Source organism: Mytilus edulis, chromosome 1, assembly GCF_963676685.1.
Source record: "Mytilus edulis chromosome 1, xbMytEdul2.2, whole genome shotgun sequence".
Classification (NCBI taxonomy): domain Eukaryota; kingdom Metazoa; phylum Mollusca; class Bivalvia; order Mytilida; family Mytilidae; genus Mytilus; species Mytilus edulis.
The window spans coordinates 105,419,778-105,438,220 of record NC_092344.1 but is presented as its reverse complement, the minus strand read 5'-3'; the positions used below and the strand labels follow the sequence as shown (position 1 = coordinate 105,438,220).

The window sequence follows — 18,443 nt, the reverse complement described above, 5'->3', positions numbered from 1 at the left end:
GTCACTGTACAGTTGAAAATTTATCTTCTCATTGTATGCTTTGTGGTTAATCATTTGATCTGACTTTATTTTCATGGGTCATTGATAATGTTACGTTTTGTAAAACCTTGATCCTCAAGACTTTCAACATAAGTTCAATTTTAATCATTAAAGCAGATGAAATTTCAGAGTATGAACTCTTGTTCTGGTGTTTAAAATCAGGGAAAAGATTCCCTAAACTCTTGGAAAATATCCTAATTTAAATGTGGTCTCATTAAGGGATGACATCAAAAGATCAATGTAAGATAAAAAAAACTTAATTCAAATAGTTTGGGGGTTGGGGGTTGGGGGTTGGGGGGTTGAACTGCTGTAAAATGTGGTTATCCGACATTGATTTTTACATATATCTATATGGGTCAATAAATTTTTCCCAAATTAAGTTAAGAGGGGGGGGGGGGGGAGGGGACATCAGTGAAAAAACTATGTGAATTAAGTTTGTTATCCTTCATTGAACTTTTGATGTCGTCCCTAATAGAAAACAAAGGATATGGGGTATCCATCCATGACACATAATCAGTACATGCACAGCAAAAAACACACAATGAGCAAAGGAACAGCTCTTGTATTGCTGTTCTATTTGTGTCATTTGAACCTTGATAATAAAAACTTCATTTATTGTTCATGATTTTTAACTATCTGAACAATTCTTAATTTTCCCAACAAACAAGTATTAAGAATTTCTCTTATGATATCATGTTTATTGTCTTTTATAGACTGCAGAAGTACAGTATTTTGGTGCAAATTCCTTACATGTGAAAATTTCCAGGTTTTGGTGAGTGAAGATTATATAACAGAAAGAGTATGAGGAAATATACAATTTGACATTGCCATATATACACACAGGGGTCGAAATTGGCCGAGACCAGTAGAATTTGTGTCGGACCAGTAGATTTTGTAAGCTGGTGGTCCGGCGGACCAGTAGAATTTTTCGTTAAAATCAATGATTGCATCTCTATCTCGGTTTGCTTACAGAAAAATAAACCCGAGAAATTATTTATAGGGTATTGGGGGAGCTATTTTTGGAATAAAGAAGAGGAAAGCAGCTGAGGAAAATAAAACTAAACATCTGTCATATCTTTTAGTGGTTATCAAATGAATGTCATTTTTGCAGGACCAGTTAATTTTCAGCCATTACACTAAAAAGCTTAAATTCGACCCCTGTATACACACAACAAAGAAAAATCAAACTGTTCTTATGATTCTGTTATAAAATAGTTGATACATCTATAGATTAACGTAGACCGTAATACTGACCCACATTACTGCAGTTTTGAATGTAAATAAGACTGACAAAAGCTGTTATACACTCCTAGATGTATCCTGAAATCAAACTATGATTGTCTATATCTTAGTATCTGATAACTGATTTTAGAAGTAACATATACCTGAAATAATAGTAGTGTGCTATTTGGAATAGAATGACAATATTTTTTATAGGAAATTGTCTTCTTGATGTATATTTACTCAGAGTAATATGACAGTAGCTCTGTTTTCCCTTCAGACTGATTTTTGAATAGAGAGTTTGTAATCGAAACTCTAATCACCGATTTCGGAGTGTAGCCGTGTTGACTGGGAGAGATTTCGCTAATACAATAAACAAAAGGTAGTGAATTTACGCTGAAGTTGGAGGGAATACTCCCAAATTTCTCAGAGAATTTAGGGAGGGATGTTGGAGTTTCCTGGTGTCACACCAGGAATAATTTCGATGTATGGAGTTTGGGATTACAAACTCTCGGGGCGTACTGCAGTGACATCTGTTGATAATGCTCCTACTTTTCAGGCATGAAGTGCCCCCTGATCAGTATGATGGTTTACGAAGCAGATTGTTGGATAAAATCATAGAATTTGGTGCAGGACCTAAGATTGTACTGACAAGGCTGTGTGTTGCTGTAAGTTTTATGCTTCAATATAAACTGGCCTCTTTTAAGTTGCTAGCTAATGAATGGTTAACCCATGTCATTTGTTTTTATTATTGAGAACTAGAAAATATGTTTAAGTAGAAAAAGGATTGATAACAACTATTCATACATTCAAACATGTATTGTGATGAAAAGATTGATCACTCTTTCAGCTAAGTCAAACATGTATTGTGATGAAAAGATTGATTACTCTTTCAGCTAAGTCAAACATGTATTGTAATGAAAAGATTGATCACTCTTCCAGCTAAGTCAAACATGTATTGTAATGAAAAGATTGATCACTCTTTCAGCTAAGTCAAATATATATTGTGATGAAAAGATTCATCACTCTTTCAGCTAAGTCAAACATGTATTGTGATGAAAAGATTGATCACTCTTTCAGCTAAGTCAAACATGTATTGTGATGAAAAGATTGATCACTCTTCCAGCTAAGTCAAATATGTATTGTGATGAAAAGATTGATCACTCTTCCAGCTAAGTCAAACATGTATTGTGATGAAAAGATTGATCACTCTTTCTGCTAAGTCAAATATGTATTGTGATGAAAAGATTGATCACTCTTCCAGCTAAGTCAAACATGTATTGTGATGAAAAGATTGATCACTCTTTCAGCTAAGTCAAATATGTATTGAGATGAAAAGATTGATCACTCTTTCAGCTAAGTCAAACATGTATTGTAATGAAAAGATTGATCACTCTTTCTGACAGCTAAGTCAGACATGTATTGTGATGAAAAGATTGATCACTCTTTCAGCTAAGTCAAATATGTATTGTGATGAAAAGATTGATCACTCTTCCAGCTAAGTCAAATATGTATTGTGATGAAAAGATTGATCACTCTTTCAGCTAAGTGAAACTTATATTGTGTTAAAAGATTTAATATCAAGTACGGTAAAGTAATCAACTTTCATTAAAAGATTTGTATTTCTTTTGTTTTTTCATTTTACAAAATATTTTTGTTTGTTTGTTTAAATGTTTCAGATTTCTTCATTAATACTCCATATGACACCAGAACACTGGCCTGATCCATTGTTGACATTGTTTGTTTAAATGTTTCAGATTTCTTCATTAATACTTCAAATGACACCAGAACACTGGCCTGATCCATTGTTGACATTGTTTGTTTAAATGTTTCAGATTTCTTCATTAATACTCCATATGACACCAGAACACTGGCCTGATCCATTGTTGACATTGTTTGTTTAAATGTTTCAGATTTCTTCATTAATACTCCATATGACACCAGAACACTGGCCTGAACCATTGTTGACATTGTTTGTTTAAATGTTTCAGATTTCTTCATTAATACTCCACATGACACCAGAACACTGGCCTGAACCATTGTTGACATTGTTTGTTTAAATGTTTCAGATTTCTTCATTAATACTCCACATGACACCAGAACACTGGCCTGAACCATTGTTGACATTGTTTGTTTAAATGTTTCAGATTTCTTCATTAATACTCCACATGACACCAGAACACTGGCCTGAACCATTGTTGACATTGTTTGTTTAAATGTTTCAGATTTCTTCATTAATACTCCACATAACACCAGAACACTGACCTGATCCATTGTTGACATTGTTTGTTTAAATGTTTCAGATTTCTTCATTAATACTCCACATAACACCAGAACACTGGCCTGATCCATTGTTGACATTGTTTGTTTAAATGTTTTAGATTTCTTCATTAATACTACATATGACACCAGAACACTGGCCTGAACCATTGTTGACATTGTTTGTTTAAATGTTTCAGATTTCTTCATTAATACTCCATATGACACCAGAACACTGGCCTGATCCATTGTTGACATTGTTTGTTTAAATGTTTCAGATTTCTTCATTAATACTCCATATGACACCAGAACACTGGCCTGATCCATTGTTGACATTGTTGGTTTAAATGTTTCAGATTTCTTCATTAATACTCCATATGACACCAGAACACTGGCCTGAACCATTGTTGACTTTGTTTGTTTAAATGTTTCAGATTTCTTCATTAATACTCCATATGACACCAGAACACTGGCCTGATCCATTGTTGAGTTTGTTTGTTTAAATGTTTCAGATTTCTTCATTAATACTACATATGACACCAGAACACTGACCTGATCCATTGTTGACATTGTTTGTTTAAATGTTTCAGATTTCTTCATTAATACTACATATGACACCAGAACACTGGCCTGATCCATTGTTGACTACTTGTTTAAATGTTTCAGATTTCTTCATGGCCTGATCCATTGTTGACTACTTGTTTAAATGTTTCAGATTTCTTCATTAATACTCCACATGACACCAGAACACTGGCCTGATCCATTGTTGACTACTTGTTTAAATGTTTCAGATTTCTTCATTAATACTCCATATGACACCAGAACACTGGCCTGATCCATTGTTGACATTGTTTGTTTAAATGTTTCAGATTTCTTCATTAATACTCCATATGACACCAGAACACTGGCCTGATCCATTGTTGACATTGTTTGTTTAAATGTTTTAGATTTCTTCATTAATACTCCATATGACACCAGAACACTGGCCTGATCCATTGTTGACATTGTTTGTTTAAATGTTTCAGATTTCTTCATTAATACTCCATATGACACCAGAACACTGGCCTGATCCATTGTTGACATTGTTGGTTTAAATGTTTCAGATTTCTTCATTAATACTCCATATGACACCAGAACACTGGCCTGGTCCATTGTTGACATTGTTTGTTTAAATGTTTCAGATTTCTTCATTAATACTCCATATGACACCAGAACACTGGCCTGAACCATTGTTGACTTTGTTTGTTTAAATGTTTCAGATTTCTTCATTAATACTCCATAACACCAGAACACTGACCTGATCCATTGTTGACATTGTTTGTTTAAATGTTTCAGATTTCTTCATTAATACTCCATATGACACCAGAACACTGGCCTGATCCATTGTTGACATTGTTTGTTTAAATATTTCAGATTTCTTCATTAATACTCCATATGACACCAGAACACTGGCCTGATCCATTGTTGACATTGTTTGTTTAAATGTTTCAGATTTCTTCATTAATACTCCATATGACACCAGAACACTGGCCTGATCCATTGTTGACATTGTTTGTTTAAATATTTCAGATTTCTTCATTAATACTCCATATGGCACCAGAACACTGGCCTGATCCATTGTTGACATTGTTGGTTTAAATGTTTCAGATTTCTTCATTAATACTCCATATGACACCAGAACACTGGCCTGATCCATTGTTGACATTGTTTGTTTAAATGTTTTAGATTTCTTCATTAATACTCCATATGACACCAGAACACTGGCCTGATCCATTGCTGACTTTGTTTGTTTAAATGTTTCAGATTTCTTCATTAATTCTCCATATGACACCAGAACACTGGCCTGATCCATTGTTGACATTGTTTGTTTAAATGTTTCAGATTTCTTCATTAATACTACATATGACACCAGAACACTGACCTGATCCATTGTTGACATTGTTTGTTTAAATGTTTCAGATTTCTTCATTAATACTCCATATGACACCAGAACACTGGCCTGATCCATTGTTGACATTGTTGGTTTAAATGTTTCAGATTTCTTCATTAATACTCCATATGACACCAGAACACTGGCCTGATCCATTGTTGACATTGTTTGTTTAAATGTTTCAGATTTCTTCATTAATACTCCATATGACACCAGAACACTGGCCTGAACCATTGTTGACATTGTTTGTTTAAATGTTTCAGATTTCTTCATTAATACTCCATATGACACCAGAACACTGGCCTGATCCATTGTTGACATTGTTTGTTTAAATGTTTCAGATTTCTTCATTAATACTTCAAATGACACCAGAACACTGGCCTGATCCATTGTTGACATTGTTTGTTTAAATGTTTCAGATTTCTTCATTAATACTCCATAACACCAGAACACTGGCCTGATCCATTGTTGACATTGTTTGTTTAAATGTTTCAGATTTCTTCATTAATACTCCATATGACACCAGAACACTGGCCTGATCCATTGTTGACATTGTTTGTTTAAATGTTTCAGATTTCTTCATTAATACTCCATAACACCAGAACACTGACCTGATCCATTGTTGACATTGTTTGTTTAAATGTTTCAGATTTCTTCATTAATACTCCATAACACCAGAACACTGGCCTGATCCATTGTTGACATTGTTTGTTTAAATGTTTCAGATTTCTTCATTAATACTCCATATGACACCAGAACACTGGCCTGATCCATTGTTGACATTGTTTGTTTAAATGTTTCAGATTTCTTCATTAATACTCCATAACACCAGAACACTGACCTGATCCATTGTTGACATTGTTTGTTTAAATGTTTTAGATTTCTTCATTAATACTCCACATAACACCAGAACACTGGCCTGATCCATTGTTGACATTGTTTGTTTAAATGTTTCAGATTTCTTCATTAATACTCCATATGACACCAGAACACTGACCTGATCCATTGTTGACATTGTTTGTTTAAATGTTTCAGATTTCTTCATTAATACTCCATAACACCAGAACACTGGCCTGATCCATTGTTGACATTGTTTGTTTAAATGTTTCAGATTTCTTCATTAATACTCCATATGACACCAGAACACTGACCTGATCCATTGTTGACATTGTTTGTTTAAATGTTTCAGATTTCTTCATTAATACTCCATATGACACCAGAACACTGGCCTGATCCATTGTTGACATTGTTTGTTTAAATGTTTCAGATTTCTTCATTAATACTTCATATGACACCAGAACACTGGCCTGATCCATTGTTGACATTGTTTGTTTAAATGTTTCAGATTTCTTCATTAATACTCCATATGACACCAGAACACTGGCCTGATCCATTGTTGACATTGTTTGTTTAAATGTTTCAGATTTCTTCATTAATACTCCACATAACACCAGAACACTGGCCTGATCCATTGTTGACATTGTTTGTTTAAATGTTTCAGATTTCTTCATTAATACTCCATATGACACCAGAACACTGGCCTGATCCATTGTTGACATTGTTTGTTTAAATGTTTCAGATTTCTTCATTAATACTCCATATGACACCAGAACACTGGCCTGATCCATTGTTGACATTGTTTGTTTAAATGTTTCAGATTTCTTCATTAATACTCCATATGACACCAGAACACTGGCCTGATCCATTGTTGACATTGGTACAAAGTTTTCAGGGAGATAATATTCCTAACTTAAATGTGAGATATACTAACTATAACAGTACAATGTATGACAAAATTCACTTTATATTTTAGAAAATGTCAAACTACATGTCTTTAAACTTCTCCCTTCAAGAGACACGTCTTCATAAACTATTCTCCAACAGAAGATACGAAGCAGATCAGTTCATGTACATTTTTCTGGTTTGGAAATATCATTGTGGAAAACAATAAACTTAGTTCTTGTTTTATCAGTATATAAAAGAGAGGCGAAAGATACCAGAGGGACACTCAAACTTATAATTCAAAAATAAACTGATCTTGCCATGGCTTAATAAGAAAAACAAACAGACAAGCAATAGAACACAAAACACAACAGAAAACTAAATACTATGCAAAACAAACCCAACCAAAAACTGATCCCAGGTGCTCTGGAAGGGTAAGCAGATCCTGCTCCACATTGTTATACACATTGTTGCATTTTATCTTCTGGTTGATGTTACTGATGAGATTGCATCCCTGTGAAATACCAACTTTGGTAAAAGAATATTCTAAATTTTCATATACATTTTCAAGACCCCTTCTATATTTTCCTCACTTAAAAAATTTCTCTGTTCCCATTATTTATTTGACTTTACAATATTCAAACTTATTATAAAATGCTATGACCAGAACCATGAGAACATAAAATTTCTTTTCACTTTCCATTGATGACATTGCCAACTAAAGCCATACTTGTTTTCAGAGTACACAGAGGTTACATATATTGTTAGAGACTATCAGGGTGCTGCCGGAGGAGGTAGGATACACTTGTATATCATTTTTAATTGTTCTGGATTTTCTAAGATTAGAAATAACAGAGCCAAATGATAGTTTTATTATGGTACCTTGCGGTTTCTGTATTAGCCATAGTATAGATTGGATGTGAGCTGTATTGGTCCTGAGACTCAAATAGTGGAGGGCCAATACAGCCAATCAAGAATCATTACCAGAAATTGAGAAGCAAACAACCAGTTCATATTTCTAATTCTTTGATTTAACTAAGAAACTTATTTTGAAGTAACCACAGGAAATCTTATTTTCTTAGTCAAGATGCAAATTTTGATTGTTTCTAGCAAAAATATGTGCAAAGTTTGGTGAGGTGTAAAAGAATTTCAATTTTGAATATCTCATTTTAGCCCATGGACTAATAAAGCTTCATTCATTATTGCACTTGCCTGACAAGCTGTACATGTATTAATCTCATCAGCATGATGTCATTGATAAGACAACAACCAAGTACTTCAAAATGAATTAAAAAAGATCTTCAAGATGTATTAATTTAAAAATGGCATACAATATAGATTTTCTCATTATAAATTGTAAAAATATTACACAATGAGTACAAATTAATGGCAAATAATATATTACTAACTAATAAAACAAAATGTAATTTACAGTTTTTCAGTTCCAGTCTTGCTCAGAACAGACGATCCCTACTGAGACAGGAACTTACTAAAGGTCTACAGCATGGTAGGAGTTGGTTATTGATTATTTTTAAGCACGTAAAGTTAAATAAAATGATTTACAAATCATAATTAGAGAACATTAAAAAAAAAAGCTTACAGAGGATATCATTTAAGACAAAACTTGATAGCACTGAATCAAAAAAAATTTTCAGTCGAAAGATATTATATATAAAAGAGAAGGCATGGTAGGATTGCCAATGAGACAACTCTTCACAAGAGACCAAATAACACAGAAATTAACAATCATAGGTCATCATATATTTGTATATTTCAGTTTTGACCTTACTACAAACTCTGATGATCCCCACTTCACCAGAAGATGTACAAGACCAGGCCCTCAAGTGTTTCTCTAGCTGGGTGGAGTTTGGTGTGCCTGTAATGGAGGGAGAACCTGTGATACTACAAGTCTTTCATACGTTGTATAATCCTAGTCTGTTTGATACAGCTGTGGAAAGTCTAGTCAATGTGTTCTCTCATCCTGATTCCCTTAGGTTAGCCTGTCATTTTTTTGTGTGTGTATAGACTGATATTCAAGTTAATTGAATACAGCAAGAGTACATGTTGAAATATCACACATTTTACATTGTTAGAATTTATGTTAAAAATCTTTTACATAAAGGTTTTACTGCAAGTATATCATAAAACCAGGGTCAGTAAAAACGTACATAAATGACTTTGACTTTACAATCATTCCATACACCACAAATAGTTGACCTATTAGAGAATCTGAGAAAGGAACTGAATCAAAAAAATTTAATGTAAAAAAAAACTTGTCTAATGGGTTTTTATGAACCACTTTTTTTTAATTCCGAGATTAGGCCAACTAAAATTAATTCGTAGATTTTCATCCAATTTTTTGAAAAAAATGGGGCGGGTGGGAGGATTTTATTTTTTAAATTTTATTTCATATGAAACCCTCGTCACGAGTTCTTCATACCGCGAGTATATGCTAGTGGAAAACAAGTTGTACAATGTATATACATGCTGTATAAGGAATCCTACACTATTTTTTAAACTCTTAAATAAAAATCCATGATTGGCAACCACTGTTATACATGTAATTGCCACTTTAGAAACCTATTTATAGTATACATCAAAAAGAAGAGAAATGCTCTCTTCAGTTGGACTATACCTACACCAAATTTATTTTGCTTTCTAAGCAATGGTTTGTAGTCCCCATAAAATCAATAAAATGTATTGGTACAATTGTATGCAACACACGTATTATGAGTACAGAATAAAATTTAAACTCAGTGTTGAAAGTAATTATGATGTCAAACATGAACTTAACCAAAAAGTAGTTGTTGTTTAATGACTAAATTGAGGGTATTGGGACAGTTACAGAAGGTTTGTAGTCCCCATAAAATCAATAAAATGTATTGGTACAATTGTATGCAACACACGTATTATGAGTACAGAATAAAATTTAAACTCAGTGTTGAAAGTAATTATGATGTCAAACATGAACTTAACCAAAAAGTAGTTGTTGTTTAATGACTAAATTGAGGGTATTGGGACAGTTACAGAAGGTGTTTGCTGTTTGTCAACAAAAACAACAGCCATGGGTAAATATAAGGGCTTGTTATAATTAAAATGCGTGTTTGTCGACTTTTTTTTCTCAATATACGGTCATAAATCAAATAAGTTCGTGCTTGTGTCAATTTCTTTAATCCAGTCATGTTTTTTTGTACCAATTTGTTCTACAATTCTTGCGCTTTGGAAATCATTCAGTCCAAATATCCTGACACAAAGCCATTGTATAAATAAAGTAAAAAACACGGTTTTCGATTCACTTGTGACTACCGCAATTTGCGTTCAAGGACAAGGCGTTTTACTCGTAACTCGAATATTTCATGCCCTTCTCGTTATCAATCTCTATTCTCGGTAGATGATGTTGTCATCATAGAGCAGCAGAATATGTCGACTTAATCATTTTCGTTAGATTACTCGTAGAAATACAAAAACGAAATTTGAAACAGGAAGTTTTGAATGAAATGAAATTATCGATGGTTCCTGGTAACGGACATGAACAAAATTCGGAAATCGTATTTTTGTTAAATAAAAAAAATCGGGGCGGGACGATTTCAGAGGGGCGGGCGGGGATGAAAATCTAGCAATTAATTTTAATTGGCCTTATATGATGTGTATGCTCAGTATACAGGTATATGAAAATGTAGATTTCAGGTAAATCAATAGGGAATCTGTGGTACCAAGTAAACATCACATTAATTTTTGAATTTTAAAAAGGGATTAGATTCCCATTGAACAATCAATTATAGTTTACATATGTATATTTCAGATTTCCCTATACAATACAAAAATTCCTTCCAAATGTATTACAGTTGTCTGAGATGTTTAAAAAGGCCACAGAATCTTCTGATATGGTAAGGACTGCTTAAACATATGGTAGATATACTGCTTTAAAAAATATTCTGGGATGTGCGTGGAATACACATAGTTAATGTTAAACAACAAACAAACAATGAATCATTCAGGTAACAGTGAAAAAGAAATATAACCAACTATCAATATAACTATAGCATGTAGATTACCAAATTTGTAAGTATGTACATATTGGGTTTGCTCCATATTATAGTGGTCCTCAATGTGACTCCTTAAGGGGTACAATTCAATCTAAGTTTTTCAAGGGGGAAAGCAATTTCTGTTTACAATAAAAAAATTAATAAAAAAAGAAGATAGGCTGTAATAAGCAGTTAGACAAGTACATACTAAAGTTTACTTTATGCTTCATTTTAAAAATACCAAAATTTTGCTAAAAAGATCTACAAAAGTAAGTCATTTTTAGCAAGTCACATGGATATCCCTTTCAATACTTCAAAAGAGATCCTCTAACAATTGGTGCTTTGAATAAAACATTTATGATGAATGGTGTTATGTAATATTTTACATGTTGGGATATTTATGTTTGAGTTGTCTTATCATACCACCAACAATTCGAGATTGATTTTCTTGCTTGAGCTGGTACGGTGAAAGTGAGAAAATTAATCAAGTTGAGATGACAATTGATCATCTGTTTATCACTTTTACCTTTAAGGACATCAATTTCATGTCAATTTCATTAGCAACGCCACATGCCCTCTTAGTTTCTATCAATAATTTTTCATAACACTTGACTCCGCTGAGAAAGAAAATTATCAGTCAGCAAGAAGGAAAATTTTGTAAATAGCGATAATTACTATTCTTGCATACAAATAACTTTGATTTTTATACAGGATGTGTGTCAAGGAATCTGTCAGATAGTTGTGGCATTAGCAGAGAACCATACCAAATTAATCATTGATGCCTCATTGTGTCTGGACGATGAAAGAAGAAATAATGTATTAAATCTGATTAAGATGGTTCTGGTAAATACTTATTAAATTAGCTGTCTAAAGACCTTAGATATACTGAATGTCTAATTTATGTTTTACAATGGTTTTAAATGTATGTCAAAGTATTTGAAATGTTTTGTAAATGTCTTGTTGCAACTAGGACTGGTTGAGGTCATTGTGAAAATTAGACCAAGATAAGGAATTCAGCCTATTTATGAAAAATAAGGTCACTGTGAGAATAAGATCATTTTATTTTATACACATATTTTGCATTTTGAGAGCCTCAATTCCTTTTTTGAAAAATCGTCCTTTCAACCTTACTTATATGCCTGAATTAAAAAAAATTCAATTCAAAGAAGTCTAATGTGTAGAAATTCAAATTAGTAAGTTCTGCAAAGTTACTGTGTGTTTATTGTTCTTTGACTAAAAAATAAGTAAAAGTAAAGAAAGAAAGAAAAGGGGGGATAACATAAATGAAAGTTGAAAGTAAAACAATATCTGCACAATTTATCATGACATATGTTAACTGTAATAGATGTTGTCTTTTTTTTATAGGCCTGCACATCAATTCCCGGTCATTATCCTATAGATGAGAACTTCAGTAACATGCCATTTACCTTTTGGTATGTTCTACAGGTAGGTCGATAATATTGATGTTAAATAAAGTATTGCATTGATAAAATCATACTGAGTGAGGAAGAATGTCTAATATTCATAAGTGGTTGACCCATATGGAAAGCTGTAACGGTTCTGTGATCATTTGCATTTCTTTTTAACTTTCTTGTACAGAGTAAAATTTGATTCTTTGCTGTGAACTTATAAAAAAGTCAGTATATAGTTTGTTTTACATTTGTAAAAAGAGAACTGTAAAACTAGATAGATAACTAGTTTATCAGCTTGATATACAAGGTATATGTGAAATAATGATTATGAGATCATTTGCATTGTCAATTTCATAAAAAGTTGTATATGATATAAATTCTTTAAGAAACATTGATGCATTTTCTTGAAATATCACCCAAATTTACAAAAAACAGCCAGTTATTTTCGTTCTTGGAGAAGACAAATGTCAATTTAGTTACGGTTTGATATAATAAGTATTTCTTGAAAAAATGTGTTAAGACTATGAAACACAGGTTGAATTTATTTTAAATGACATGATGTGTACCGTTCAAGAGTTACAGTTCCTTGTCATCTGCAAAAATTTTGATTGTGTAGTAAAGTGTAATATCTTTGATCTTTTGTCTTTGATATTTCAGGATGAGATTTTAGAGTCTGACCCATCGAGATGTCAGCTGTTACTGCCTGTGATACAACCATTCTTTTTTTCACTGGTAGAAATTCTGTTAATCAAAGTCCAGTACCCTGATGATCAAACATATACTTCTTGGACCTCAGGTAAAATCTTTTCATTAACCTTGTTCTCAGGTTTACGTCTTTTAATAACCTTTTTTTCATTTCAGCATCTTTTTAATAACCTTGTTCTCAGGTTAACATCTTTTCAATAACCTTGTTCTCAGGTTAACATCTTTTCAATAAACCTGTCCTCAGGTAAATATTTTATCAATAACCTTGTTCTCGGGTCATAATCTTTTCAATAACCTTGTTCTCGGGTCATAATCTTTTCAATAACCTTGTTCTCAGGTAAACATCTTATCAATAACCTTGTTCTCATGTAAACATCTTTACAATAATCTTATTATTCTCAGTTAAACATCTTTTCAATAACCTTTTAAAGAGATGTTTAATTCTTTGCTGTATACTAATGAAAAAGGTCAGTATATGTCTGACAAAATGGTTTAAAAGAGAATGCAGAAGTATTAATTGTAACTGTTCATTTTTTTACTTTATAACAAAGCAGGTATACTAAGGGACATATTTGGCTTAAGAAAGCAAGTATTACAAAGACTGGTGATTTTTATGTACAAATTGTAAATATAAACTATCGTGTCTTTTAAATTTCATTTATTCATGGATTTTATTTAATTTTATTCTCTGTGTTTCAGATGAAGTAGAACAATTCAGATGTTATAGACAAGACATAGGGGATACCATGGTAAGTCAAACAAAACCTTGTTAAATAAGGTTATCAAGTGCATTTTGGCTGCAAATTTATTTCTGAATTAAGTTTGAATTATGGTGATATTGGAAAGCAAAATTAATCATCTTAAAAAAACAATACCATATGTTTGCAGATATATTATCAAATATAGTTATGTGATATTTATTCCAATGATATTATATTCTGTGTACTACTTCACTTTCCTTTTTCTATTGGTTGATATGTAAAATGATGAGCAATCCATCTGAATTATTGGTCCTATTCATGTATTTCTGGAAGATGCACATGAAAATCCTGAGCATGTGAATTTTGTTATAAGGTTTAGATTTTAAAATAAACTAATAATGCTGATAATGACATTAACAGTATCAATTTTACATTCTTATATGATGTCCTTATTACGCTTTGTAATCAACAAATATGTTTGACACATGCATACAAAGTTACTGTTTACTTTCTCATTATTTTCATTTTCATCCCTATGAAGTATATATATATTTTGGCTACTTATATAAACTTTTATTATACATATATATTTACTTCCACCTATAAAAATACTGCCTTTGTCCTATTAGAACCAAAATATTTTAAATTAAAAACCTTATAGAAATGTTGAAGATCTATAATAAGACAAAAAAATAACCTATGGATTACCAAATCTGATATCTTGTTGCAATGCTATTTATTTTATCATAAAAATAATTCTTTGATATTTTAGATGTATTCCTTTAGCATATTAAGAGAACCATTATTAGGATACTTGTGTTCTGTGTTAGGATCTTGTGTAGATAAAAGTGAAGCTAACACAATACAATGGCAGGTGAGTATCAAAATTCACATGCTTTGGTTCATTATTATTCGTATGATAACAATTTCAGAGATTTTTTAGGTATAAGATAACCACAAAAATGAAAGATCAACATAGGAAATTTTTTCTGTAGACTTGTATGTAGAATCTAGGGAAACCACAAAATCAAATAGCTATAGAAAATAAAGTAATCCACAGTGAAAAGAAGCTAAGTTTCTTTGGTAAAATCTGTTTTTCTGTTAAAATGATTTCAATTGAAATAGGGTAAAGTGCATTTAAATCGTTTACATATGTTTTAATGAATATATATAAAACTGTGATTAGTATTGAAATGTAGTCAATCTTTTTCATATGACAGCTGGCAGAAGCAATCTTCTTCCTGTTTGGATCAGTAGCAGAAAGTGTTGATTTAGAAGAAAACTTATACATGCCAAATGTTATGAATCTCATTCCAAAACTACCTTACGACAATATAAAGTTTATCTCCACAGCATTATATATGGTTGGTAAGTATACACAGTTTTCATTGTTACAAGTGGTAAAGTATTACAATTTGCTGTGTATTTCAAACTAGAATTAAGCTTACAGCTTATCTATTTAAGTGTGTACAAAATATTGCATAGTTAAGCTTGCTTGTTCTTAATGTGGACCATGTGCAGGTCTTTTAAGCTAATTATATCATAAAACATGTATAACGGGACACATATAGAAAAAGCTATATGCACCAAACAAAGTAGGTCAATAAAAAAAAATTCTACTTAAAAGAATTACATCATACTTACATATTAATTAAAAAAGTAAATGGTATCTCATCTTCTAAATGTTTTTGATATACATTGATTTACTAAATGCAATTGATGAATGAATATGTTATTTATATGTTGAATTTCACTATGTCCGATTATTGTAGTTGCATATATTTTTAATTAAGAAATGACTGTAAGATTGTATTCTGTTCATGATTTTTTTCCTAGGATCTTTTGGTGAATGGTTGAATTATCATCCAGATATCCTTGGGTCTGTGATACCCCTGATACTACAAGGTCTAACAAACAGTGAAGTGGCCACAGCAGCTACTATGTCACTTAAGGATGTCACCAGAGAGAACCTAGACCATATCAGCCCATTCATTCATCAGATCTTGTCTTCTAGTCAGGTAAGTGAAGCTTTAAATTTTGAATCTTGTGAATTAACTATAGTTAAACGTTGTGACTCAAGTTCTGCAACTTTTTCAAGTCTTTTCTAAAATCAGGTAGAGTCTGAAATTATCAGCATAAAGTCAGAAAAGACTTTCTTAGCTACCCATACAAGTTTTGATGTTGCACTTTATCTAATACAAATTGATATTTTATAGTTTGCCCATGTTATTGCAAAACAAACGTTGTAGAGTACAGGTGTAAAATTGTAGAATTATGTAGGATATAAAGAAAATTATTCCTTGGATAATGAAAAAAAAATGTTTATAGAAGTTCAAACTAGACATGTTTTAGTTTATAGAATATATTTTTCATCCTTGTTGGCTGGGATTTTCTCTCGTGTTCTTCTATATAAGAACTTTCAGGTAATTGGCAATCAAATTTATTCTTACAATTTCTGTGAAATAAAAGGGTTAAAGGCCAATTATGTCAAGCTACATTTTCTTACAATAAGTTTCTGCAATATATTTTAAGATTTTGTCTTCTGTGTTGGACAATTTTTTAAGCTTTTAAAATTTAAAACAAATAATTATATACAAGTATAAAAATTCAACTATGATTGTTTTGTAGAATGCATTGAATAGCAATACTCTTAAGGTGAGTGAGTTTTATCAAAAACTAATAACATTTATCCTGCGAAAGGAAATGTTGGTTTTAGTGTAAATAAAACAAAAATGAAAGTTAAAATTTATAAATGAACATCAGCATTTTTGTTCAATTTACAATAATTTATAAAGAGGCTTGTGAAACATAATAATCTTTGTAAGTATGGCATTTTTTCGAATAAGATGTTCAATATGTAATTCAATGAAGAAACAATTCAACATAAAAAAACACCCAGTATTCAACAGTGTAATAGTTCCATACTATATACCTAGCTTCAACAGAGACTAAAAAGTCAACAAGTAATAGCCATAATATGATTTTAATCTGTTAACAAAGTACCTAGATAAAAAATTGTGGTATTATTTTACATTATTTGTATTTCAGAGTAAAGATTGTATCAGATTGATGTGTTCTATTGGACAAGTCTTGTCAGTTCTAGAGTTTGAAGAAATCATGCAGTATCTGAACGCAATATTAACACCTCATCTACAGCAAATGGACGAACTGTCTAAACAAGATGTAAGAATTATAAGATACTATGTGTATATGAAACTCAAATTGTAGCTGATATCAGTGGAAGCAGAAAAGAATTTTAAACCAAACTGATATGAAGATATATATTTTAGATTTTACAGAAAGCAAACAAAAAGGTTTCCTATATCAGTATAGTGACTTAATTGCTATACTTTAGTGCAATAAACCATTTTTCTTGTTTTTTGCATAATAACAATAGCAAGAAACAAAATAAGAGAAACAAACATTTCTAAAAAAAGACTTAAAAGTAACAAAACGTGATATATTTGCAGCCATCAACAGTCGTAAAGAATGCAATATTACTGAAGCTAAAAATGGTAAGCTGGTTGTTCCAGTCATTAGATACAGACAGAGAAAAGGAGGAGGACGTGGAGGAAGGTCAACAAAAAACAGTCAAGGTCAAATCTGACAAACCTAAACCAGTAAGTATGACAAAGTTTAATCTTAAAAAAACTTAATAATTAAAGTATGTCAAGGTCAGGAAAACCATTCAAAGTCAAATTTGTAAAAAAAAACCCAATCTAAACTGTTTTTAATTTGTCAAGGTCAAATGCTATAAACTATCATTGTAATGGTCAAGGAAACAAGTGGTTACTTATTGTTTAGTCAAATGAAATACTGATAGAAATATTGAAACCTAGAATGATGTCTCTTTAAATAAACAGAAATATTCTTTTATCAATGTTTAATCTGTTACATCATCTCTTGTTTTGTCAGATAATGTAAAGCCAGGTATTAGACACTGCATTTATTATTGTCATTACACATAGACTGTTCATTGATGCAATTTTAGAAAATGATGATCCGATTAATGATCTTTATTATAGTATAGTATGTTCTGTATTTCATAGTTTTCAGTATTAACATTTTACTGAGACTACCAATGTGATATTTTCAGGTATATGTTGTATTACAACAAATAGCACCAGTTGTTCAAGCTTTAGTCACAAAATGGATAATGGACCCTAGTGTTATAGAGGTAAACTTCATTTTACTGAGCTGTCAGGATTTTATAATTTACTTGCAAATCCATCAATCAATCACAATCTCATTTTTACTGCAACATGTAGACTAAAAACTGTTATTCTCAACAACGATTTATGTTATTCTCAACAACGTTTATGTTATTCTCAACAACGATTTATGCAAAATGATTTTCATGAAAACCTACATTCTAATGCAACAACGTTTGTAACATTCATTTTGATTGGATAACGTCACTTTCTTACAT

At 31.6% G+C, this 18,443-nt stretch overlaps 1 protein-coding gene and 1 long non-coding RNA gene across 4 annotated transcripts in view; one reads left to right on the top strand and one right to left on the bottom strand.

Moving 5' to 3' along the window:
* The window catches only part of LOC139517135 (uncharacterized), a 560,758-nt gene that overhangs the window by 419,612 nt on the left and 122,703 nt on the right, over positions 1-18,443 (bottom strand). The window lies entirely within an intron of this gene.
* The window catches only part of LOC139516977 (importin-13-like), a 47,212-nt gene that overhangs the window by 6,980 nt on the left and 21,789 nt on the right, over positions 1-18,443 (top strand). For both annotated transcript variants that reach the window (XR_011663067.1, XM_071307473.1), the window contains exons 4-21: positions 753-811; positions 1,820-1,928; positions 7,107-7,205; positions 7,912-7,965; positions 8,606-8,678; positions 8,949-9,165; positions 10,974-11,058; positions 11,908-12,039; positions 12,562-12,642; positions 13,266-13,404; positions 14,013-14,062; positions 14,787-14,888; positions 15,235-15,382; positions 15,851-16,032; positions 16,643-16,669; positions 17,063-17,197; positions 17,485-17,634; positions 18,111-18,191. Coding sequence is in view for 1 of the 2 variants with exons in the window: in XM_071307473.1 (XP_071163574.1) it covers positions 753-811; positions 1,820-1,928; positions 7,107-7,205; positions 7,912-7,965; positions 8,606-8,678; positions 8,949-9,165; positions 10,974-11,058; positions 11,908-12,039; positions 12,562-12,642; positions 13,266-13,404; positions 14,013-14,062; positions 14,787-14,888; positions 15,235-15,382; positions 15,851-16,032; positions 16,643-16,669; positions 17,063-17,197; positions 17,485-17,634; positions 18,111-18,191 (1,923 nt within the window). In the remaining variant the exon portion in view is untranslated. The remainder of the gene's footprint in view (positions 1-752; positions 812-1,819; positions 1,929-7,106; positions 7,206-7,911; positions 7,966-8,605; positions 8,679-8,948; positions 9,166-10,973; positions 11,059-11,907; positions 12,040-12,561; positions 12,643-13,265; positions 13,405-14,012; positions 14,063-14,786; positions 14,889-15,234; positions 15,383-15,850; positions 16,033-16,642; positions 16,670-17,062; positions 17,198-17,484; positions 17,635-18,110; positions 18,192-18,443) is intronic.